We start from the raw sequence: 26,809 nt of genomic DNA on the forward strand, positions 1-26,809 counted from the left end.
ACCGCTTCACTAATTAGTGAAGTACTCAACTACACATTGGATGTTCAACATCAGAACTAATATGGAGCTGTGGCTTTACCAGCAATAGGGTTCAAACCCACAAAGACATCGACCAATCGGATCTTAAGTCCAATGCCGTAAAGTCTTGGCCATTCTAATAATATTCTATTTCACTCTTCAGCAGTTGTTTATGTAACAGCAATGGATGGTAAATTTAAATGAGCAGCATGAGCTTTCAAATTTTCCCTGTCAAACTGAAATTTCAGAAATGTGACATGAGCAGAAGCTGTCAGACATCCTCAACCAACCTTTGGTTAAAAGGAGAGGACAGAGATTCATCAACTGTGGACTGAAGGGGAAGTGAAATGGCTGTTGTTTTCAACCCAACAACATATATTCAAGTCCAGCCAGAAATCTTGCTCACAGGATCTCCAACCAGGGACAATAGTGCAAAAACCACAAAAGTTGAGTTTTGGAGAGAGTTTATGATCTACCCCAACATCCTTCTATGACCTCAGTTCTTATTAGGAGGACTTCAACAAAAGTACTTTCATTGATTGGTTCAATTATTCCTCTGCCATTATCTGCACTCATTTCTTATAACTGATATTATTATGTAGCCGGAATGAAACAGATTCAGAGCTGGCAAAGGACCAGCACAATCCTCCTGTAGTATAGTATTAATAATACAGTACAATATTATTAGTATTATATTTAAACTTGAAGTAAATTATTCCTATGAATGTATCCCTAGCAGTATGTGAAGGTTGAATCATCTGGATCAATTTCTGCAGGGAGGTATTTGGGAGGGACGTGTTAGCTCTGCTCCACATTCACACCTCAACCTGAACTACTACCCATAAACCAAGTGAAGAAACATGGAAATATATTTTTCTGTACTCAAAGGTAATAGAATAGCAACAGATGAGGGAATCGGTTAGCATATATCTGCCAATCCTTCTGAAGACAGAACTGTCCATTAGCATGTGAGGTTATTTTGTCCTCTGTGTCCTCCAACAGCTCATTACTGATTAAATTAGAAAGAAAGAAGAAAAACAACTATTTGACAACTATTTATATATTTGACAGGCTCTCCTGAATGGTATGGTTAAATAAATATTAAGCACCAAATTTAAGGTGGACTAATTATTAGGTATATGTTTATTTATTTTTACAATATAAATATAAATTCTCTTCCTTCTTGTTGCTATTTTAGTCTTAATATGTTAACTGAAAATATCCTAAAAGTCATATTTACACTGTTAAATATCTATAATCTGTAAGTTGTTAACTTCTGAAAAAGTGGGATAGTTTTCTCCTAATTATATTTCATTCCTTCTTTTCCAATACATTCCTTTCATTTTGTTCCTATTTCACAAACTTTCATTCTCGCATTTTCATTTTCTTGACTAGTGTGAGCAGCAGTGCGAGTGTTGTCGCAGAAAAGAGTACAGTTTAGTTTTTAATTTGGTAGATTGCCTGTGCAGCAGACCTCTAATGTCATATTCAGCCCAGAGGAACTGCTGCAACCCCCCGCCCCCGAATCTGCTCCCCCCTATTTTTTGCATGGCATGCAGGAATGTCCTGATTTTGCTGCTTGCTAATTTAATTAAACTCAAATTGAACTGGAAAAATGAACAATCTGAGCAACTGCAGGATGAGATCATGACAGTTTTAACACACTAGGGAATTCTAGCGCACAGTGTAAACATGAATAAAAATAGACTTTGACCTAGAATTCCTCCACAAATCAAAGCCACAAAAAAAAAAAAAAAACATTTTCCAAAATGTTATATTTTAAAGCTAATAAGGCAGCATTTCTCTCATGAACCTGGACAATCAAGGGGCTTGAGAACTTCAGTGATTAATTTATTATTTATATGATATAGATGGAAAGTTTCTTTTTTTTTTGTTTGTTTGTTTTTTTGGTGGGTGGGTGGGTGGATGAGCAGATGGACAAAAGCCAGGGGAAATTATGGATTTATGCAACTACTGCCCTCTCTAATCGACTCGTGCATTTCCATTTGATGCTTCTTTGAATTTCTGCTCGAGTGACAAATATTGTCAGTAGTCAGACTTAACCCATCTCTCTGCAACATTAAACCATGCATCAATAATTAGGTCTATTCGTTATGTAATAGGAACATAAATTATAGCCAAATGAATATGAATAATCACGTTTATATACCAGCAATATAATTACATATTTCTTTGAGCACTGGGATTGAAATGGGAGTTTTAATCTTAATGGCAAAAATGTAATGCCCCTGACAGTCAGTGTGCACAAGCAGATTTAGTTTGTAGCACATGCAGTAGTTTTCTACTAGTTTTATTTCTTTTCTTCTTCTTTTTTTTTTTTACTTTAAATGAAACTAACTGTGCCTTTGTTTCATCACTGTCCCCGCTGCAGCCTCTCTGAATGGAGATACTCATTCACCTGATTTTGCTCAGAGAGAGAGAGAGAGAGAGAGAGAGAGAGAGAGAGAGAGAGAGAGAGAGAGAGAGAGAGAGAGAGAGAGACCAACACCAAGGCAGCAGCAGCAGCAGCCATTCACTCATGCAAGTTTGCAGCTCGCTGGGAGAAATGGGAATTCATCTGTTTTAGGTTGGCAGAGAACAGCTTCATTTCCACACAGAGGAAAATCCACCAAATTCACATATCCATCCGATCCCACCCTCCGATGTGAGACACAGCCAGGACAGATCAGACGATGGACATGTGCTGGAGGAGGCTGCTGGGACGAGCGGAGAGATTCACACTCCTCATCTTTTACCTTCTTCTGCAGTGCTACAGGCATGTGGTGAGTGAGCATGTTTATTTACTTTAAAGCAGCTTAAAACGCACCTAAAGTTGGCCTCTCTGTGTATTTCATCTATTTTGTCTGTGCTGCTGCCTGCTCCCAGTCCTTCTGTCCCTCCAGGCTCACAGCAGCTCACACTTCGCTTGGACAGTAATTGTCCTGATGAAGCTGCCGGCCGATCAAACCTCATCAGCCTGTCACTCAGACGCAGTAATGGAAATGTGGAGGAGAAATGACAAAAGAAATAACTAACCAAGCATTCAGTCTTCCTCCTGCAGCATCGCGATTTGGGCGTTCATTTGCAAACAGGCAACATTAACATTATTTTTGGAATTTAACATCTATTAAAGTCAACTTAAAGAGCTTTTCTGTTTTGGTTTGTTCATTTCACCCGGACTTTTATACAACAAAACAGAAATGCTCATACTTTTTGTGGCTAAGGAAAAAAAAAAAAAAAACGGGAGCAGAAATGAAATGGTGTCTGGTTTTCTTTGGAGCTTTGAATCTGCGCATAGAGATGAGCATGAGCTTACTGTGTGTGTGTGTCTGTGCTCTTTTGTTGTTACCAGGCCGAGGCGATCCATCCGGACTGCGCCATCATCTCGCAGCACCTCAGGGCTCGGGAGGTCTGCAGCCAGATGAGGAGGAGCGAAGCGCAGAACCGGAGCGACCACAGCGGTGCGTTCAGGTTTGATGCTGCTGCTGCGTGATGCACACAAACACACAACTGTGAACCCCGCCAGACATCTTAAATAGACAAGAGTGAGGGCTGAACTAACATGTTGGGTGGTAAAGGAAAAACAAAATCAAGAGGGGAAACTCAAAAGAACGGTGTAAATTATGTAACTTGAACTTCTCAGGCTTTATACCCAGCTGGTTAGGTTGTTGTGTTTTCTTCTTTCCATTGACTTAGTTTACCTGGTTAGCCCTTGATTGAAGTGATGACCCTCTGAGCCCTCTAATGAATATTATAGAGCACATTAGACAAAATGATCCGAGACAGCCATTAAAATCTTGATGTGAGTGTAAAATGATGGACTAAACAAAATGTCTACGCAACTTCTTACCTTTGACCTCACGTAAACAGTTTTCGGGGTCTCTACAGGACGTAACAATGTTCGGCCCAAAAGTGCAGATTTGAGGGAGGCTACCTTTGCTTCTCTTGAGTAGCCTATTTGAATCGAGTTAGTGTATGATGAACAGGAGCAATGTTTAATTTACTGTTTCAATACAAATGACTGAAGACAGATTCCAACAACATGAGGGAGAATAAATAGCAAATGCACTGAGTTACACTTTTGTCTTTTCTGATTAAAATTTTACACAAAACATTCATTTAACAAATGCAACCAATAGTTAAGGGGCTCTTTACCTAATTCACATCACATGTTCCCATGATAAAGTCTTTTTTTTTAATCACTATTTGTCTAAGTTTAAAAAGGCTGAAAATGCACAGAATGACTAAAATCAGGACACAGTGAACCACATCGTTCTCATACTTATCTAATGCCCACACTGATTCCTGTTCTTCCTCCCGCTGAGGCCTCACCTGTCTTTCCAATCCAACTCATTTACTTTATTATATCCTAATGAATGTGGCATCTCCCAGAGTGCAACACTGCACTTCACCACTTCAACAGAAACTGGCCGAGAATTAAAAAAAAAAAAAAATTCATGTCAAGTCCCCTCTGTGAGAGTAATGAACTTTAGCATTTCCAGACTAATTTGATATTAATTATCCCTGATGACTCTGAACCTCTGAACAACACAACACTTTAGTGCAAAGCTGTCATCTGCTGCTCATTGTGCAGATAAATGTCTGCTGATGGATTTCGCTGTCAAAGTAGGTGTGTTAGTGCGTCCATCCGTGAGATTCCAGCCTTGCCTGTGACAAGCAGTCATGCAGAGTAGGAATTTCACTTGTGAATTAAAAACAATCATTACTGAGGGCATTGTGGAGGCAAAGGGGCAACTATTCTGATCTTACTGAATTCATCTGAAATTTGATTACACTTGTGTTTCACAATAATGTTGTTCTTGTACACCCAAAATCCAATTATAGCCTTGAAGTTGTAGCCAACTATCAAAAACTGCTGTCGTGGATAGTGATTTTGTTTTCTTCGACACATCCATTCATTGCATTTTCGAAAGTTTGTCATTTAGTGTGACAATTTTAATACTGAACATTTGAATGTAGTTTACACAGCTAGACATAAACATGGTCTTATTTGCTATTCTCGATTTAAGTTGTCAAAAATTAAATTTCAAATGATTTTCTGCGTAGAAGACAGAAATTTTGTTAAAGCATTGAATAACAAACTCTTTGGCAAAGAGATACTGATATGAAGAAATAGGCAAAAAAACAAACCATTTAGGTATTGAAAAAAAAAAACCCTCCTCGATTTATACAAAACATAAAAAAATATGAATCCATCATCTCATAATTTATTGAGCATTCTGCTTATTTAATGATGGTATCATCCAGTTCCTCCCTCGGAGGTGCTCTGGAAGCACTCAACACAGTATCTTAAGTCACATCAAACTTTGCTGTTAATCCTAAATGAGGTGACACGAGGTAACTTTATAGCTTCATTTAGAGCTACCTTTTAATGAAGGCCTAAGAATAGAGTCCTGACCTTTTGGTTTATCTGAGAGGAAGTGGCCATAATTAATCATCCATAGTTTGACACAGCAGGGAATACGTTATGCTTTTCCTTACGACAGGTCAAATTTCCCTCTGGGATTTAGCTCAAACACAGAAGATGTATTCCAGGCAAACAGTGTAAGTTTCCATAATTCATGGTTTTCTCTGCACTTACTGTCACTTTTGTTTTATGGATGAATGAGAACAAATGTTTAACAGAGATCCTTTTTTTTTTTTTCTTCTTTCCTTCGTGCCTCCATTCTCTTACTGAGACTGAAATATTTTCACAATCAGCACATCCCAGTTGTCACATCCTCCTCAGTTATCTGTGTGACTCAAATCCAGAGAGCTGAATGCGAGCAGCTAAAAGTGGGAACTCCCTCATGGGAATATTATTACCCCAAATTACACTCGGAAGCAATTTAATTTGCAAGAGAAATGCAAAAAACAGCTTCAGGCAAACAACCAAGATAACCTATAATTTGGGTTTCCATACTGCAAAAGAACTACACCCCCCCCCCCCAAAAAAAAGTTAAAAGTTGACATGCCAATGGCAAAGGTTAGCTGGAGGAGTTTGTGTTCTTTGCTGCGTATTCAGAAGGGTTTCTAGTTCAACTAACAACAGACGGGGAAATAAAAAGATGGCTGTTACTGAGAGGAAGGATTTGGTTGAAGTGGATTAAATGATGCACATTTTTTTCTAATGAAAGGTTCTCAGCACTGAGGTACACCTGTAACAAATATATTCTGCTTCACCAGTCACTAGGATTCATCCTCTGGGAACCATGAATACATCTATAAAACGTAATAACATCCTGCCTAGTTGTTGATCAGATATTTCAGTGTTTGTGGTCCATAGATCACAAACCAGCGTAGTTAAAAAGCAACTGCCATTCAGCTAACTGGACAAAATATAAAACCTCCATCAAAATGTTAACAATTTGGCAGAAAACAATAAACACAGCAACAGAATGCACCTAAAAACATCTAATTCATGCTGTTGGTGGGCATCAACTCTCCAGAAAATCAGCAATTACCTCACATTTTTTGGCCACATGTACCACTTTTCATCTCTGTATGGAGCATCCAATATGTGCTATAGCTGTCACACATTTTTACTGATGCTACAATTTAATTTAAATCCATCTGGTTCTTTGTTGCCTTCATGATTTAAATTAACCCCAAAAACCTGCCAGATAAACTGTATGGAGAAAGGTGAGCTTCAGTAATTAAGGTCTACCTTCATACCTCTCTCCAAGTTTTAGCTCAGCCTCTCTACTTCATTTTCATCAGTGCCATTGATGCTGTAGCAGGTCTGTGCAATTAACAGCTGTGTGTTTTTGTTGTTCCTCCCCACCAAACTGCCCATAAATGTGCCACCACCTTCTTTGTTGTCCTGTTATGGATTTTATCAGGATTACAGCCATCTGCGTAGACCTCCCACATGCAATATGCTTAGAAGATCGTTTCCCTCTCACCAAATCGAAAGTGTGGAAATTCTGGCATTACCCCTCAACATTTAATCCCCAATACCAATTATCTTAGCACATCTATTTAGTCACTGTGTAAAGATTTTGTACATGTTTTCTCTCCCTCTGTCAAAAATGTTCATAGATAGTTAACTCCAAGTATTTTCATCCCAGTACTACAGTTCCAGTATCCAGAACGGATTTTTATCCCATCATAAAAAGATGGTTAGCGCTGTTGCCCCACAACAAGGAGGTCTTCTATTGCTTACCTGTTTCCTGGTCATGGGGGATGCTGGAGCCAATCCCAGCTCACGCTGGTTGAGGGGGGGGTACACAATGGACAGGACACCAGTCCATCTAAGGGCCAACACACAGAGACAGACAGAGAGGAACAACCACTCACACTCAGACCTGCGGATAATTTAGAGTCACTAATTAACCTACCGGTATATATGCATGTTTTTGGAGAGTGGGAGGAAACCCAGGAAGGCATGGGGAGAACCTGCAAGGCCGAGGGAACTGAACCTGCAACCTTCTTGCTGTGGGGCAACAGTGCTAACCACTGCACCGCCGTGCTGTCTGAGCAAATATTATATGCTTCAATTTCATGCTGCTCTGAGGTCCCCAAAACGAAAGACTTACTGACTAATTCAGCATCTGTCAAAAAACTCTTAAGAGGCTCAATTAAAATGTATTGGGACCACGTTACACTCTTTTTCAGGCCGTAACCATGCTCTTCTCCTACAGAATGATTTGGCCAAAACACTTCTGGTATTTTCACTCAACACAGTGAATGCTACACTGATAGAAATGGCATGGATTCAAGAAGGTCATTATTGAATTAATTTTATTGAATTAATTTATTGAATTAATTTTAAAATTCATTAATCCAGTAGTCTGACAGTTATTTCAATATGGACCAAAGTGGTGGATCAACAGATTTGACGATGCTGTCTATGAAGCAAAACCACTAAAATATTAAAACAAATAAAAAATTCCTCAAACTAGTACGAGTGCAAGATACAAGCATAGCGCCACCTCTATGGCAGTGGCAGTGGCCGTATTTAGCAGTCAGTTAGGAACATGACATATGATATGGAAGTTTTCATTTCAAGCATTTCAACACAACCTCCCCCCATCTGAGCGCTTCATCCATCCAGTAGGTTCCCAATGAATAACTGCAAACCACTGGCCTACGACCCCTTCCCAGGGGTACGTCGCAAGTGACATCACTTTCATCAAACCCCCTGACTGGATGCGAGCTGTTGGTTTTGTAAGATAGGGAGACAGAAGAGAAGTAGGTAATGGATTGGATATGCTGGATTTGAATATGTGACAGAAAGCACTAGGAGAAAATGGATATGTCACCCAGGCAAATTGCTGCGTGTAAGACACTGCTCTGTCTCAGATTGCTGTCAGCAGCCACAGAGGATGGCTGACAAAACCGTGGGTCACCAGGAAGAGACTCTCTTGTGCAATATGATTTAATGTTAGTTCCTTTTGAAAGGTTTGATATTTGCTAATATCCTGTTTATTTGAGTGAAAAGATGACACCATCCAGGTCGACACTGTTGGTGTGCAGTAACACTTAACTGGCCAATTTTCCCATCGCAAATATTAATTTATTGCAGTAATCTAGGTGAGGATGGTGTAAAAAGAACAATCCACGTGTTAAAAGGAGCATTACAGCCTCACAGACCTACTCGCAGGCCCCTGACTCTACAGCCTTGTTATAAAAGATCCCAAACATCTAAATCACTTAACAGTATATGTAAATATTAAGGTAAGAAACATAATAATATTTTTTGTCCCTAAAATGCTTTGAAGCCCAAAAAGAAACTGATACCTACAAAATGTTGCACGGAAACAAATTCTGGTTTGACATCACTTCTTACTTTTGAAAAGAAATTATTATTAATGTATTCCTGGAAGCTTAGAGTGCCCAAGGAGTTTCATTTTTCCAGCTTTCCAGCTGAAATAGTGTTTGATCTTTGATATTTTGGACTCACTCTTGCCAAGGGGATAAATGGAAAAAATAAGTCCTTTCGCTTACATTTTTTTTTTTTTTTTTTTTTTTAAAGCATCACGGCTGCTGGCATTTACACCATGCGTTTGAGGATGGTTGCAGATATTTGCAGCACCACACACCATATTTCTCATTATGATTAACATTCATCATTTCTTGTGTTTTTTCTAAACTAAATCAGGGGAGAATCACTTTCCATTCTTTCATTCATTCCTGTCAAAATCCTGCCATCTTATCTCCAGTGACCACATCAGTGACAGAAAGGAACAACGCTGATGTAGAAATTATTATTCATTTAACAGCTGTAATTAATCCCAGGTTTATCCTGAATCTGCAAAATGGAAGACACCAGATGGAAATACCTGGTGTGTATGACACTGAGCAAAAGCTTGAAGTGTAATCCATTTACTGGCAAGTGCGGTTCTGATGAGCCATGGATAAAAAACTGTAAGCTGGTTTAACGCAATTACAAAGATTTATTAGGTCAGGATTAATAGAAATATCCTCTCTTGGTTGCAGAGGAAGAAATGTGTGACTAAGAATTTAGGTCACCTGTATCCACTGCAGTTTCTGTGGTTATTGTCGATGATATGTCTGTTGGCTGAAATGTTTCTACTTTGCCCTAAATAACCATAAGAGGAGGAAGTATGGGATACCATGAGAAACTCAGGATATTAAAAAATTCATAGAAAATCATTGAATCTGTCAGAAATATTGCCAGATGCTCAGGCGTTTGCACGATGAATGAACAACTCAGGATCCTCTTTTCCTTAATGTCTCACAAGAATGCTGCTCCAGAAAAGCAGTTGTTTGCTTCAGTTGCTGAAGTGAGTACGTAAACTGACTGTTGTCTTTTCAGCAGAAAATGTCCCTTTGATCATCCAGGTGTTGGCCTGATTAGCAAAAAAGTCTTACAAATGCATTTTCGTAACCGAAAACACAATGTCTACATATTTGCAGCACAGCTGGATTTGTGAGATGGTCTCTCACTGCTAATGTCAGCACACTATGATGCTAATGATGCCAGGCTAGTTCATTACACTGATGCTAGTTTAATGCGTTACCACGTCAAAATTTGCTAAGTGGCACTGAATAGAAGGGTTAGAGGTCGATGGGAGTCAAATAGGACTGAGAAATTGAGGCCTCTACAAACCACAATGTGAACTTCATGGCGGCGCTAAAGCAAAAGTGAAAGAAACACCAAAGTTCTAAGAATTGAGGGCAGATTTATCATCTGTGAGAAAGCTCTTAGGACATGTTGTTCAACCACGCTTGACAGCACACGATCTTGGACCTGATCCAAATGGCCCCTCTCATGGGTAGGGACAGTTGGAAATATTGGAAATAGGGAGTATCTCTATATAGACACTAGGGCTGTCAGAAAATTCATTCTTTTAAAAATCGGGATTAACTGCATTTTGCATTTCGCAACAATTCTCATCAATACATCTTGATTGGAAATCGAATTAAGAAAAAGACATTTAATCACTTTATGAACTTGTCTTATAAATTTTGATTTGTGTAATCGGCCTGAGGACACAAAATGTCTACTTCAAAAATATGGCGTGCCTCAAACAGAAAAGAAAATGCCAGAGAGCAGCAGCTTTGACTTGAGATTGAGACAACTTTTAAATGCCTTTTCTATTAAATAGAACAGAACAGAACAGAAATTCATACACAGAATGTGCAGCACGTTATAAAGTGAAGAAAAATACTCCATAGCTGCATTTTCCTCTGACCACAGAGAAAACTTGGGACCTTGCCACACTCAGAAACATGCAGAAGTGTTTTTTAAACAAACCATTCAGAAGAACATCGACGTCTTTCTCCTCCATGACGTGACTGGCGCCAGGAAACCGGAAGCTGCTGGAGGTGAGATAAGGGTGCCGCGAAGGGGCAAAATAGTAGCACGCGATTAATGCGGTGAATTTGAGCGTTGAACGTGTTAACGCTGACAGCCTTAAATATATGTTGCAAACAAACAACTGTTATGATTGCGGTGGGAGGAAACCTATGTGGAGAACATGCAAACACAGAATGACCTTGTTCTTCTGAGGCAACAGCGCTAACCATTGCACCACCGTGCTGCACCGCGTAATGCTCTCTTAATTATTCCTTCTTTATTTCATTTCATTCATAAAAAAGTTGCCTGTGAACATAGCCAACACTTTCATACAAAACACATCTGCACACGTCTGGAGTCAGTCCACCTAAATCTTGTTTGGTTCTCCCTCCCTCTCTGAATGGGGAGTCATGCCTTGTTCATGGCCCCCCACCCCACCTGCAGCCCCTGACGCAGGATCTTTATGCCTGCTAGGATCAAAGTAAAGTCAATATCTGAATTCAGGGTTACAGATGCTGACTGTCTTTGTGTGTCAGCTTAGGGTAATGGAACCGTGACAACCTTTTATTGGTGTGAAATTACTCAAATACTAAAACCAACAGACACCTAATTGACTGACGCTCCTGCTGCTCTCTTTGTCTTTAACTGCAGGATGTGAAACTGAGTGGGATGAGATCAGATGTTGGCTGAGAACAGAAGTGGGGCAGGTGGTCAATGTGTCCTGCTCTGAAGTCTTTCAACATTTCTCCAGCAATCAAGGTTTGTGTGTAGAGACCACAGTTGATGTGGTTATAAAGAAAAGAGCATTTAGTTTGAAGTGGCCTAATCAATAAAATACTTAAAATGCAGACGGTAATGAACAAGTTCCTTTCTGCAGTGGTGCACTCTCTCTCCACTTCTTACCATAATTATCTAATTACCTGTGCTATAAAGTCTGAAGCACTGATACAGTGCTGCAGTCACTCTGATGAAGGAGCAGATTATGAATTATTCATTTATGTTTGCAAGAATACCTCTCTCTCTCCATATATACTGTATATATGTGTGCGTGTGTCTAGCAGAAGAAATTATTTAAATTCTTGCCTGCTGGGTTGACACATCACAATCTGACATTCCCTTCGGCTGCTGTAGAATTTGTTTTTCCAGTTTCCAGAAAGATAGTGATGATGACACCAAGAGGGACAGTTCTTATGTTACCATTAAGTTCTGATCATGGCAAGTACTCAAGAGTTAATATCCTTCCCAAATAGTTTGTTAGAGCAACATCATTTCATTGTTTAAGGAACAAATCAAGAATCAATTATTAATCATCTATAAATTTGTGTTAATACATCAGGTGGTTTCTAGTTTTCTCCAAAGAGAAAGCTCTGTTCTGGTCTAACAGAGTGCAGACAGTGTAAAGAAGACAAACGCTGGGCTGTTTGTATTGGTTCACCTTGTTAGGCTTGTCATTATCAAGGGATCATTAAGGGAGGTAAGGTCAGGATCATTAAGGAATAATGTTCTTTCCACCTATAACTTGATGGAAATCCTGCTCTAAATTGCAGATCACCCAAACACACCAGAGACTTAGCATTCAGCACTGCAGTTGGCAGCATTTGAACTGTTCTGGTTCCTGTTTGCTCAGCTCAAAGAGAATAGAAAAAGACCCACTGCGTTGTGCACTTCTTTGTTCTAACAAAAACACAACAGTCTGACTAATGCTGTGCTATCTGCAGCATTCACATGTCAAGCGCAAACACAGTGGTGTAATGAGCGGTGGAGCGGACACCATGCTGCTTTTAAATGGACATTAACCAGAAGTAAATGTCAGAAGACTTCAACGAGGGTGTGAAAGCTTCAAATGTCTTCTAACTGAAAGCACTAATAAATGAAATGATCCAAGGCAGGAAATATCATTGTCACTGTCCAAATGTTCCTATATGCAGTCACACATGAATGACATCTTTCCAAAACAAAGCGGCAGCGGTATGCAATTTAGAGAAGAAGTGAGCGAGGAATAAAAAAATAAAAAAAAAAATCCGGGAAAAAAAAGGGGCAGCCCGTGACATCAGTACATGAGCATGCACACTCATAAACATCATATTGTCCCATAAGTATCTCAGAAAATAAAACTGAGAATAATCCTCTTTGATGCTTTCAAGATCATGATTGTGCTGTGACAGTGTGTTCATCATTCAGTGTCATTTTCTTCACAGTTGTGTCTTTTTGCTATACGCTGGTACATATGTTTATTTGTACAGTGAAGCAGCTTTTATTTATTCCGATGAAGTTCAAGATAAAATTTCAGCCGAGTTTCTAGTTGGCGTGCCAAACCGCGTCAGAACTGGGGCCGAAATGTACACAAGGAGAGCCAAAACCACAACTGCTTGAACAGGTTTCGTGATGTATTATAAAGAAATCTCTGCCCAGCTCAGATTACTCCAATTTCTCCTTGTGTCTTTGCTGCTTACTCCCATATCAGGGTATGTATACAGGAACTGCACTCTTGACGGATGGTCAGAAATGTATCCACCCTATGAGGAGGCCTGTGTTTTCAGTGACGTCAGCGAGTCTGAATCTGAGGTAGCTTAGACACACACACACGCTGCTGAAATCATGCCAATCAGTTAAACAAATTCTTGTTGTGTTTTTCTTTCCTTGGTACGCTTCCTTCCTCGCTGCCTTGTTCTTCAGATGGATTAAAAAAAACAAAACAGTAGTGATACTTCTGTTCCAAAAATAAATGTTTATATTCTTAAATATTTTGAAACAAATGTAATGCTGTTGTTCTTTTGAGGCTCTGCTGAACGGTTTGTTTATTTGAGTGATTATTCATATGCGTGGAAGATTATTTGTAGATGTATTGAGCCCAGACAAATCCACACTCTCTGACACTTTTCGTCACATTCATCCAACTGACTGTTTTTCTCTTTCTCCCTTTTTGTTTTCTGCACCAACTCTCTGTCACCAGACGAATTACCTCTCAATGTTCAGACAAGTTTACACAGTGGGCTATGCCACGTCGCTGATCTCGCTCATTACGGCCATTGTGGTGTTCACAGCCTTCAGGTAAGACCAGACAGAAGACAGACAGTCAAGATACTCACCTGACATTTGTGTCTCATGATCCCACATTTGCATTTTAAGAGTGCTAGGTACTGAGATTTAGAAAACGTAATAGCTGGACTTTTGTGCTTTGATGGAAATATAATTTATTCACATATATGGTGTTTTAATTAAATAGAATTTAATGGTTCGGTAAATATTGACATATTTTCATGCCTAACGGAATTAGTATAAAATTGTGAAATGAAACGCAGCCCAATTAACAGGTACATGTTCAGTTTCAAGCCATTTTTCAACTGCTGCTAAAACCCAGATTTTATGAGGCTGGCTGACAAAATCACTAGACACCTAATTTAAAAATAAAAACTGTGTTGTAATTTTCGCTTGATCGCTCTGGATGAATTTCCAACCCAAATTCCAAAACAGTTGGGACGCTGTTTAAAATGTGGATAAAAATAGAATGCAATTATTTTCAAATCTCATAAACCCATTTCTTTGTATTCCCAGTTTTTCATAAACAACATGTCCGATGTTGAAACTGAGACATTTTAAAAAGTTTTAAAATATCACCTCATTTTAAATTTGACAGCAGCTACACATCTAAATAAAATTGGAACAGAGGCATCAAAAGGCTGGAAAAGTAAATCGCCCAAATGGTGCACAATGCTGGAAAATCTCCAGAAATGGGTCTGCAAACTTCTCAGATGTTGTTAAAAGAAGAGGGGATGCAGCACAATGGTGAACGTCCAACGTCCAACTGTTCCAACTTTTTTGAGATATGATAAAATAGGGGTTTTGGAGATTTGCAAATCAGTGTATCTTTTATTTGCCTTTACTCAGCGTCCCAACTTTTTTAGAACTGGGGTTGTATAACCATGATGACAGTGATCGTTTGGGAAAGCAATAGACTTATTCCTGTTATTATTTCTGTGCTATGTTCTGTTGCCCTTTTTGTTGTTGTTGTTTTTTTGAAGTCTTTTTCATCTCTTTAAAGTCATCTCTGGGTGGCTCTAGTGTCAATGTGAATTGGATATTGGCAATTTTATGAGGAATGATTACAATTTTAAGAGCTCAGTATCTCATTTGTTGTATTGTTTGGCAAGTTCATTAATTTATGTGCACAGTGGAGTTTGCTGGTGTCAATTTGTTCGGTTCCACTGAGTCTGAAAAGCTGTATTCCCTCCATCTTCCTTTCTTTTTTTTAGAAAGTTCCGTTGCACCAGAAATTACATTCACATCAACCTTTTCTCGTCCTTCGTCCTGAGAGCCAGCGCTGTTTTCATCAAGGACACGGTGCTGTTTGCCGATGAGACGTTGGATCACTGCTCCATGTCCACGGTGAGGGTTGTGAGTTAGCTGATGATGTTTCCATCCAAAAGCAGAGTCCCACATCTGGTGTGTGATTGAATTAACAATGGAAATAGACAGGAGAGGGGAGCAAAAGAGAAAACATGCGGCAAGCTGATGAATGGCTGCTTGGCGCTGTCTGCAAAATCATGTAATTAGTCCACAAGATTGATGAGTTCTTTGAGCAACTGTGCAGTTTAAACACGTTTCACAAAGTAGCTCACGTCATTTATGATGAGAACTGGATATATTCAACTTGTCAGGTCTTTTATAGGTGTTTTTAGTTTTCCCAAACCTGTCATAACAAAATGGCAGATAATTCATGAGCTATTTCTTCACATCATATAGTAAATTGTCCTTTGTATTCTTTTGTGTTGATTTTTTTTTTTTTTGTGTGTGTGTGTGTGTGTGTGTGTGTGTGTGTGTGTGTGGTTATTTTGAAGATTTTGAGACTGCCTTTATATCGGCATTCTCAAAATCTTCAAATATCGTATCTATATATTCAGTGTATAAATTTCATGCTTTAGTGTGACTGAGAAAAACACATTTTTATGATATGTGACCCTAAAATGAAAAGTTTAAGCACGTATTAGCGACGGGATGGCTTCTAAAAAAGGACGTGTTTGATGTAGTATTTGGGTATAGGACATAACTGATGCCTTTGAAATAACATGACGTAAACATCTTTCATCTTTACCTCTCATTTTTCCTCTTTGGGGCAAGAGAAAAAAGTTGCTTAATGAGTCATCTGGAGATGACAGCTGTTTTATCTCCACCCAGGCTGTCTGCTAAACCAATATTAAGTGATGACACACACCAAGCGGTCGCTCCGTATCTAATGTACTCTAACTTTGTTTTTATGTGTGCGTGCTTTAGGCAGCCTGTAAGTCAGCTGTGGCTTTCTTCCAGTTCAGTATCCTTGCCAATTACTTCTGGCTGCTGGTGGAGGGCATGTATCTGCAGACCCTGCTCGCCCTGACCTTTGTGTCTCAGAGGAAATACTTCTGGTGGTACATCCTGATTGGATGGGGTGAGTGGAAGCATAACTTAAGAGCTCATCTGGTGATAACAAGCCCGCAACAGACTTATGACAAGGTGGTTTTAGCACAATGCCAAATTTGCATGTTGATATTATCAATTGCAAATTTACAAGGACATTTTTAATTAAGTCATCACGTTTGGAACAAAAATATTTTATATTGTCTATGAAATAAAAAGTATTGAAACAAACAAAAAAAAAGGGTTAAAAAACGGGCTCATAGAGAAAAGCATCATTAGAAAGGGACATTTTGAAAACCATTCAGTGACGGATAATTTTTCATTGAACTGAATCAGTAATTCTAAATTCTTACTATATTTACTACAAAACATCATCACACTACCGCAATACAAACTGTAGCCCTGTTTTCAGACATTGCTCAGAGTCTATTTATTATTTATTGCCCGCATCAGAAATGTGACATCATGCTGTCACTTTTTTCAGGGGAAAAACACCATTCTCATGTCAGATTGGTCCCGCAGTAATTACAGATTTTCCCAATACGTAGTAAATACAGCTCACACCAACACTCATAACTATAAAAAAATATATATATAATGTTTTCTTCTTGGGCTAAAAAAAAACAAATGCATCGCATGGATCCCATCAGTCATTGTAATTAATCCAGAAGTTTAACAGATGCCAGAACTTATAAGTTGGTTGAATTTATCAGTTCAGTAGCCAGCAACATTATATTACACTTGGTTTAAAATCCGGAAGAACGTTTGTCCCTTTCTAATCCGTCATTATTGATTACAACAGCTTGGAATCAGTGAGAAGCAGCAGCACAAGAGGACCGACAGCTGCTATCTCCAGTTTTCTGATCAGGCGAATGTTCACGAATGTCTCTCGTCGGTACCTTTTTGGAAATACTGCACTAAATTTCCGATGGAGACGTAATGTCACCTTGTCCTTTTTCGCCTTCAGAGAGATTTTTCCTGCTTTTCAGTCAGTTGTTCTTTCATTTTATATGACCATGTGGTTGGGTAGTTAAGTTGTGACCCACATTATAATATTCTATTATTCTATTATAATATTTATGATATTCTAACTGGTGAATTTTATAATAGACAACTGTCAGACAACTGTTGATTTTTTAACCTGCCGTCTGTGTAGTGTTCATTATATAGTTTTGACCTATTAAATTCAGGCACTAAATTTGTGTTCAGCTGCACTGACCCTGCTTTCTCTGGTATTTCTGTTTTCTTTGCTTTCTACGGATGTTTTAAATCCTTGTTGCCTGACACTAACCCCGATTTATCTCATCTTTCCATTTCCATTCCATTGTCTTCATTGTTTGCTGCATTTCCTTTTCCAGCCAGTACTCTTGAGTGTTTCATGATGTTTCTCAGCCTGTCTGTTCCATTTGGGTCCTGTTGCCAACATTTTACAATACAATTCAGACACTTCTGAGGCTTAAAAGACATCTGCCGGTTCTGTTCAGCGCCGTGGTGACATAATGATTGTGGTGTTGTTGAGACAGAAGCTGAAATTTTCAGTAAAGACAAGCTAGTTCTTAAAAGTTTCAACCAATTACTCTGACAGAGCATGTAGCTGACAAAACTGGGACTCAATAAATGAAAGACTTTCATACTTTTTCATGCTCTGCTTCACTTAGTGTTAAATCAATGAAATGGGCAGCAAGTGTTGAGTTATATTCATAGTTACGAGGAGAGTGATGGAAAATACTGCAGGATGTGGTGAGGTGTGACAACAGGATCAGCTCAAATCATTCATTTTCCATCTGGCATTCAGGCAGACTCGATCCTTCCACTAAGAAGGCTTTCTGAGATTTCGGTGAAGTTTTTGGACCGGAAACACTTGTTTAACTTGACTTGTGGAACGACAACACATGAGAGCCATGCTGAGGTGATGTGGGAGTTGGCAGCTGCTGGTTTTTTGGGGGCAGAGTTTGGGAACATCCAATTTATCCAGCTTTAACAGGACGGAGGGTCTGCAAGAACTGGCTAGATTTTTCTAAACTTTGATGGTCCAACAGAAAGAGAAGTAGAATCCTGGAAAATAAAAAAAAGGCTTCAGCAGGTTGTGGTTTTGGTCCGACAATTTGTGTAGGCATTCCTTGGTCCTAGTGACTTTAGTGACCGTCTGATATTGCTGTTGTGTTCAGTTCATCTTACCAAAATCACCATCTTCTTCATCATCCTGCCAAAAATCAGCATGGCAGTGTGCTAAACTACACTAGTTGTCACTGTGAGTAGCAAGCTAACTTTTGGAGCTGGCCGAAAGTGTCGCTGATTTCATGCTGATTTTTTTTTTTTTGATACTCAGGAGATACATATAACAGGTGAGACAATTAAATCAGGCTAATGCAGTTTCATCATATCCAATACAAATCACTCTGATTGTCATATAAGCCAATGATTGGGTTGAATTTGTTATTTTTCTACACAAAACTTAAACAGTGCATCAAGAAAAAAAACAAACAAACAAACAGACAAAAAAAAAAAAAACAAACACCTACCAGTTTCTAACCTACACAAAGCAACAAAACACCTAAAGATGTAACCTGTGACAGCAAAATTTCAGCCTGAATCACAGTTAGGTATGAAAAAACACGCGAAGCAGCCCGTTCAGATGATAATGTTTTCAATTTTCACATGAGTAGACTAAGTGTCAAAAATAACACGTATAAACGCCGCAGGGTAACGGGTAGGCGATGTACTTACTCACAGACAGCGAGTGAGGCTAACACCTGTTTCATCTGGACTCATTTCTACCAGACACGGAGACTTTTTGTCAAAATGAATTATTACAGCACATAAATAAAACGTGCAATGGTTATAGTTCATGGTGATACATGCTTCTTCTCTCTTTTCGGCTATAAGACCACACAGAACACATTCAGCTCCGATACAAACATAAACTTGCGCACTTGCTGTTGAGGGAAATGTAAAAATAGCCATCTCTGTGAGCATCTGCGTTGTTAAAACTTGACAAAGAGCCTGGGGTGGATGTATGCGTGTCTTTGTGTATATGCGTCCTCACTCAGTATCCGGACTGGTTTCTTTTCTGCTTGTTCAATGCTGCTCTCGCTCTCTTCTCCTGCGTTTATCTCACCTGTGTTTTTTTTTTTTGTTGTTTTTTGGTCACTGAGATAAAAGTGGGGCAAAGATAAACTGGTTTGAAAGGTGGGAATTAACACAGTGCGCACTGAATCTGAGCTTCACTATGGTTCAGTTTCATTTTCCTTGAAATGTGAATTTAGCTCTGCTCTTGCATTTCAGGACTCCCGTCAACAGTTCTCATACTTTGGGTGTTGACCAGATTCTTCTACGACAACAGAGGGTATGATGTGTTACACTATATGCAGCAAGGCAAAGCTGAGTTCAGCTGCAGTTCAATTCTGATGCACGTTACAAGGAAATACCAGCAGCAATAAGTGTTCCAGGGTTTGGACTTGGATGTGAGAGCACCATTAACATCTAATGTCTAATCTATTTTTTCATTTGGTTTTCATTGTAGTTGTTGGGACGACACAGACAAAGTTGAAATTTGGTGGATTATTAAAGGACCAATAACTGCCTCATTGCTGGTGAGTTGACACAAACGAAACAATAACTGTAGGAGGAGGATTAACCAATCACCATTAATGCTTTATGGAATAATTAGATTGCCTGGGGCGGTAAAATTCAAATTACCTTTTGCGTTTGGTTTTGGAAAAGCAATTTGAAATTGCATAATATATAAATCTAAGTGTTATTCTTTGACTTTGACGTGTGGAGAAATTGGACAGCCCTGTTATGGTTAAGTTAAGCTAAGACATGAGTGATCCATCAGTGTTTGGGGGGGTTCGGTAAATGGCCAGCGGCTAATATTCAAATTCAAATTAGTCTAACACACATCATTACATTACAGTTTGGGTTGTCAGAGGGGGACTGTTGCATGTTTAAGGATATCTGTTTGAGTAAAACCATTTTGCATTGGCTTTATCTTTATGTGGTGGGATAAACATGCGTATTTGCATTTTTCTGCCAGGTCAACATAATGATTTTCATCAATGTGATCCGGATTTTGGTTCAAAAGCTGAAGTCATCGGCCATGACCAGGAACAGCGACACTGGACATTTTATGTGAGTCACAAAAAGCTGAGCTGCACTTAGTTTGCCGCTCATTCAACCATATTTTTGATTCAGCTAGAGCTGCTTCTATACACAAACTGATCATTTACAGCAAACGGCTGTTTGTCAGACATGGAGGACGAGCCTCCAAAGCTCTTAGAGAAATGCAGCAGCAGCAACAATGACCCTTCCTGCAGAACTAATCCCTTCTTAACAAAGACTCATGAATATTGTATCTTAGTTAAGTCAGCCATACCAATAGCTTCAACACAACAGGAGAGTTTGATAGTGGTACACAAGTCTGCAGCGGCAAACAACATGAACACATTATTGTCAACAAAGCAGCTGCGTGGAGAGGTGGACGCTTATAAAGATATAAAGATGATGGTGATGGACAAAAGGAGCAGGTGATGGCAGCCAGGTAACGAAGGGCCAACTTCACCATAAAAACTCCACATAGGAGTGTTACGTTTACAACAACGGCACTCACGTGTAAGGAAATATCAAAGGAGAGCCTTTTAAATGTCTCCTGCCAGTTTTGAAAAATGAATGATTTACCTGATTGCTTGTCTTTGTTTGAAAGAATGAAATCCCATCACTGCATACGAACACTCACCTGGGAATCTCAGCTCAAAGCCAAACCTTCTTTCATAATAAGAGACATTCATCATTCATCTAATGCATGTCAGAAAAAGGTTTTCTTTTAAGAGTTTAGAATGAAGACTGATTGGGAAGCTGACTCATTACACCTCTTGACAAAATGCTGAACTCTTCCCAAGAGAGAAGTAAAAAGGGTAACACAGAAATGTTGCTTCTCTCGAACGCAGCCCTTTTTCCTTTTAACGTTTGGATGGTACAAATTCCAGCTCGGCTGAATTAATTTACAATGAGAAGGATGTAAAAATAGCATCTCATACCAGAAATAGATGTCTCCTCCATCAGCGTGCGGTGGGATTGTTTCACCGGTTCACACTTTGAAAAGCTTCATCTGTGGTTTATGCACTTCTGATTCATACAGATCTGTGGTGAAAAACACAAAAACACAAATCACAGGTGTGACAAGAGACAAGCAAAATCCTATTTTAGACTATAAAATAAGCCTTGTTTCTTTTATTTCCGATATTATGATTATTATTTTCATCTCTTTCTTCCACATCATCCCAGAGATTATTTTGGTTGCTTTGAATTTCCTGGTGAGGAAAACTATACCGTCTTGTCTTATTAAGTGGAACAACTTGATATAATGATCAGAGAACAAACAAACAAAATGCATGAGGACAGAAAGATTAAGGGAGAATAAGGATACTTATCTCAGCTTTGTGTTGCTGTAACAGAGGTGGGGTTGCTGTTTCCCAGCCACATGACACATGAGAAATTGGGCAACATCGTGTTGTTACTAAAAATTAAATGGCAGCATTTACATAACATTTTGATATTAGACACTGATCTGATTTGAAGAGCAGAATGCATTTGCGTTTTTTGTTGTTTTTTTATGCGCTGACATTTTAATCGCCTCCTCTGATTGGCTTGATGGCGGCGCTGTGGAAATGTCAGCATAATGAAGATTTGACGCCAGCAGTTTGACCACAGTGATACTTCTGGGAGAAATTATGCATTTTACTGCGTTTTGACTTCATATCTAACGCTGACAAGACTCAGCAATTAACTGCAAAGGCTTCAGACTTTCACCAGCTTTTACATCATTATGTGGACTTATGTTTAATCTTTCCTCTGCTTGTGCATCCCTCAGGAGGCTGGCTAAATCCACCCTCTTCCTCATCCCTCTGTTTGGGATGCATTACACTGTTTTTGCCTTCCTGCCTGAGAACACAGGTGTAGCAGCCAGACTCTACATCGAGCTTGGACTGGGCTCGTTTCAGGTAAAAAAAAAAACAAAACAAAACAAAAACAAAACAACAGAGAAAATTACATTTTGGTTTCATCATAAGAGAAGCACGTGACACTTCTAACATTAACTCTTAGTTTGCTCTAAACAAAGGAAATGTGACAGATAACCTTTCATTTTTAGGAGTGTTGACAAGAAATGTGAGCAGTGGGTTTATGGTTCAAATGTGATGTGACCATAAAACGTCATGAGATGTCATTGTATAGAAAATGACTAAAAATACTTGGGACAGTTTTGTTGGGAAAGGTCACTGCATTATTTCTAAATGGCCAATTTCCTGTTTGGAGGCCAATATGTGTGATTTTATCTGCAAATAAGAAATAACACATAAAACTGAAGCCTAAAGGATTACAGAGGGGGTTTGTCCTAACCTTCACCGTTTTATTATGTGGGTGATAGAATTTGAGATTGATGGGGGAAAAAAAAAAGATAATTCATTACTCACATTCAATTGAATACACTCGTGCTGCTTTGGTGTGATTTAAGAATAGTTACTGCTGTCTCTGATGTTGCAGGGCTTTGTGGTGGCACTCCTTTACTGTTTCATGAACGGAGAGGTAAGTGGCAACAAATCAACAGCATTTATCTTAGATGGCTGCTCTGGAGGAGGAAAGAATTTTTTAGGGTAATTTTCTGTGGAAAAAAAATTTTTTTTCTTACTGAATACAAATTGCAGTGAACTGTTTATTTATCTCTGTTGAGATTTTTTTTTTTTTAAGTTTTACTCCATATGTTGCCACCTGACGCTGTGTATTTTTTGATACTTCCCCTGGGTGGCGCAAAAGTAACAAACTTGTAAACTGGTCTTCATATTTTTGTACTGCTCTCCGTCTCTGCCTGACCCTTGTATGGCAATGTTCACCTGCAGGTCCAGACAGAGCTGCGGAGGTGGCTATGGAAGTGTCACAGTCAAAATCATCTCACCTCAGCCAAAAGAAGCATCACTCAGATCACAATCCAAGCTCGCGGGGGATTCAGGCAGACTCAGTCCAGCGGTAACATCTCCTCTGTATGATCCTGCAGGCTGAAAAAGACTAAAAAGCTGTTGCGAGAATGTTGTGCTGCTGATCACATTTCTTCAACAACCCATCTGTCGGAACACAACATCAGGACGAACACTGCTCGGTGAAATGTGTCCATTTAAAAAAAATCCATAAGAATGATCAAACACTGGGTGACACTGCAGAGGAGCCACAGTGGAAACAGAGCTGCTGCCCAGCAGGACATCTTCACATGGCCGTCTTTGTTCAAAAAGGAACATATGTTGAAACAATGCATGACTGAGCTTGACAAAAATATGTGGAATCAGCCAGACTTGTCTTAATATGACACGAACTGTTGCGTTACTTTAGTACAAGCTGATCTCAGCTATTCATCTGCTGCTAAGTACATGTTTTCAAACACAGATATCCACAGGAACAAGCGTGAGTGTATTTAAGACTGTGTGTGTATGAGAGAGAGAATTTGCCATTTATTGCTACAGTGTCTTAAAAGTTAAGTGTCCTATTTTGATTTGTCTGCTTTAATGAGCCACATATGAAATGGAGGCGTTGTGGATATTTATGTTTATGGCGTTGCCAGATGTGATAAAGCTGTTTTTTGTTTTGTTTGTGACACCAAACTGAGAGGAAGCAGGTTATACTTGCATGTTGAAAATGATATGAAAATGGTACTATTCAACTAGAGTGAGCACGGCACAGTGACTGTGTCCTAATGTGTTCATAGCAACATTCAATGTGTTTAAAATTCATCATTTAAGACTCATTTGTGTTGCCCACATTTGATAAAACTAACGAGACAATATTTGTCTTTTAATTCAAGTTCTATGAACACCGGCGGTCTTTCTATTTCTGATTTCATTTATGTCTTAATTATTCTTTTTTACATTTCTGATTTGAACATTAATCTGTTGAATGAAGATGCTTATTCCTTGACATTGTTTGTTAAATAGTTCAAGGAATATTTGAACATTCTGGAAAATATACTGACGGAGAAGGTGATGTTAGTTTTGTAACCAAAACAAAAAGAGGAGAACAAAAATGACACTTCGGTTGTGATGGTACACAATCTGGGATGTGTCCTGTGCTAACTAACTGCTGGCTGTGACTGAATGATTATCTTAAAAGCCAAAGTGAAGTACCAATGTCGTCAAGCTAATAAGTAAAATTTCAAACTTTCCCGACACCAACCAAAAATCAAATGTGCTTGTAAGAGTATCTAAAGTGCGACTTGATGTTCTAGTGCAGCATAAAGTGCTGTCAAAATAAATGCATTAGATTTTTTGGCATTGTATTGGAATCACCAGAGGACCTTTGCATTTTTTTTTTTTTTTTTTGACAGCGATGCACCTGACTGTCAATTCTTGCTGCTACCGACCCCATTCTGCAACATGACAATATGATGTGATGACCCATCTGTGATGTAGTTTAAATTTTAGGATCAGTGCTATCTGATATCTGTGTTTATCTGCAGATTGTTTATGTTGAGTAAAAAACAAAAGTCTTGTCAGTGCATACCTGCTGTAGTCAATAGATCATCAATAATGCACTGTATTATAATGCTGGGCACTTCGCTGTCACTGAATATGATTTAATGTTGCACTTTATTGAAATGAAACATGCTGCATTTTCATCGTTCTTGTGGATCGAGTAAGTCTTGTCATAACTGTTGGTTGATAAAAGGCACAGTAATAAATAAGACATTTACGGTTTGTTTGTGTGTTTTGCATCTGAATTTCATCCGTACCTTGTATAAACTTATATTTCAGAACGTAAAATGAGACCAAGAAAGAAAATGTTGGAGTAAGTTTATAAATATGTTTTATATGTAAGTTAAAACGGATTTGAATGACAAACATTGAAAAATTTAAAACGTTTGAAGATTTAAAGTCTATTTATGACTGAACGTTTGACTGTTCAGGTAAATGTTCCTGAACGTTTAGATAGGCCATCCTATCACGAAAAAAAAACAAACAAACAAAAAAGTATATATATATATTCTGTAAAAGGACACACCAAGTACAACCCACCATAGATAGATTTATTTTGCAGTCAAATATACACAAACTGGGACATGAATGTTTGACACCAGAACGCATGTTACACACAACACACTGTCACAGGTAGAACGAAGTCGGATGAAAGTTTATATTTTTAACCGCATTTTAGTTACTGATACTTTCATAAATGCTTGTCGTTACGTACACATGCACACACAACACAATCGCTCCAATCTTCAGACGCACTCAAACACACTCGCTCTGAAAACTGGTACATAAACAGAAATGTACAAAGTCACGAACATTACAGGTCTTCAACCTGCGTGCCAAAAATATACTCATACAGTATACTATATATATATATGATCAAGAAAAGACATCATCTGTACACCATGGCAAATTCAGAGCAGGCGACATTTAAGAGCAACTGAGCAACAATGGTACATTCAAAAATTTATTGGCAATGGAAAGAATTTGCACACACACTCAACACTTGATAAAACGAATTCATCAGGCACAGCTGCCAAACCAAAGGCATCTAAACACAGACGTATACCCCACAGAGAGTACCCACGTTTGAAACAAAGGTCCAGCTGTTTTGGAAATATGCTTAGTTGTTTTTTTTTTGTTTTTTTTTTTTAATGAGAATTTTGATACCACAAATATGGCACCTGGAGGAAACAGCCTGCAGCCAGTGTCCATTAGCTGGTTGTTTGTTTCTTTGTATGTATCAGTAGTTTATCTGGAATCAACAGGGTGTCTGCAGGTCTTGAAATGACTTAAAAAGCATTTCAGGTTTCATCAAAAAAGGTCTGACATGGCAGAATAAATTATCTTAAATTTTGTTTACAGACAATTGAATTTTGTTTAGAGACGACAGATTATACTTTTTTAGCAGTAATGTTATATATAGAACACATTGGATTTGTTTGTAATTCCACATCGTATCTTAACTTTACAAAGAGCTAGAGAGGAACATTTGCAGCTTTATGTGGAGTTAAATTTGTCATGAACCATGTCAGCTGATAGCAGCAGTTTTCATTCCTAGCATGCAGACATGACTGTGATATCAATGCTCTCATCAGGCTCTCAGAAAAAAAAAAAAAAAAAAAAAAGCCAGTGAGCATATTTCCAAGAATGTGAAACTATTGCTGTAAGAAAATATGTCATCAACATGGGCTTTCTTTGACACATAAAGTGAAACTAAAACCAGTTTTACTGGAGCGCTAAGTGCTATCAATTCCTCAGATTTCCTCCCATCCAGATGATTTTAAAGTCTGCCTTGTTTGTTTCTGACCGTTTTTTAAAATGGGAATTCAACATGGGCGCGCAAAAGTGGCCTAATTAAGAGAAGAAAAAAAAAAAGTGACAAATCTCAAAAAGTAGTGTGAACAGCGTTGTCCATGTGGCATACAGGTGCCTCGATACACATTTAATCCAAAATCCAAAATACTAGTTTCAGAAAGCAAGTCAGTGCTGACCACTGCCAACTATCGAGCTTTAATTCTAAGCTTTTGCTGCCACCTTGTGGTAAACAAATATACAGCACAGACACGGTCAAGTAAGAGTTTTCTACTGTTTTTTTTTTTTTTTTTTTTTTTTTACCCCC

At 38.7% G+C, this 26,809-nt stretch overlaps 1 protein-coding gene across 1 annotated transcript; it reads left to right on the forward strand.

Annotated features, from left to right (window-relative positions):
* Positions 1-2,591: 2,591 nt before the first annotated feature.
* ghrhra (growth hormone releasing hormone receptor a) lies at positions 2,592-24,871 on the forward strand. The gene is made up of 13 exons (XM_029525197.1): positions 2,592-2,801; positions 3,371-3,479; positions 11,435-11,542; positions 13,248-13,348; positions 13,737-13,834; positions 15,037-15,169; positions 16,055-16,208; positions 19,463-19,523; positions 19,701-19,770; positions 20,214-20,308; positions 22,047-22,176; positions 22,718-22,759; positions 23,071-24,871. Exons 1-13 carry the CDS (start codon positions 2,712-2,714, stop codon positions 23,215-23,217), a joined length of 1,338 nt encoding a protein of 445 aa, XP_029381057.1. The 5' UTR covers positions 2,592-2,711; the 3' UTR covers positions 23,218-24,871.
* The last annotated feature ends 1,938 nt before the right edge of the window (positions 24,872-26,809 follow it).

The sequence above is a fragment of the Echeneis naucrates genome, chromosome 17, assembly GCF_900963305.1.
Source record: "Echeneis naucrates chromosome 17, fEcheNa1.1, whole genome shotgun sequence".
Classification (NCBI taxonomy): domain Eukaryota; kingdom Metazoa; phylum Chordata; class Actinopteri; order Carangiformes; family Echeneidae; genus Echeneis; species Echeneis naucrates.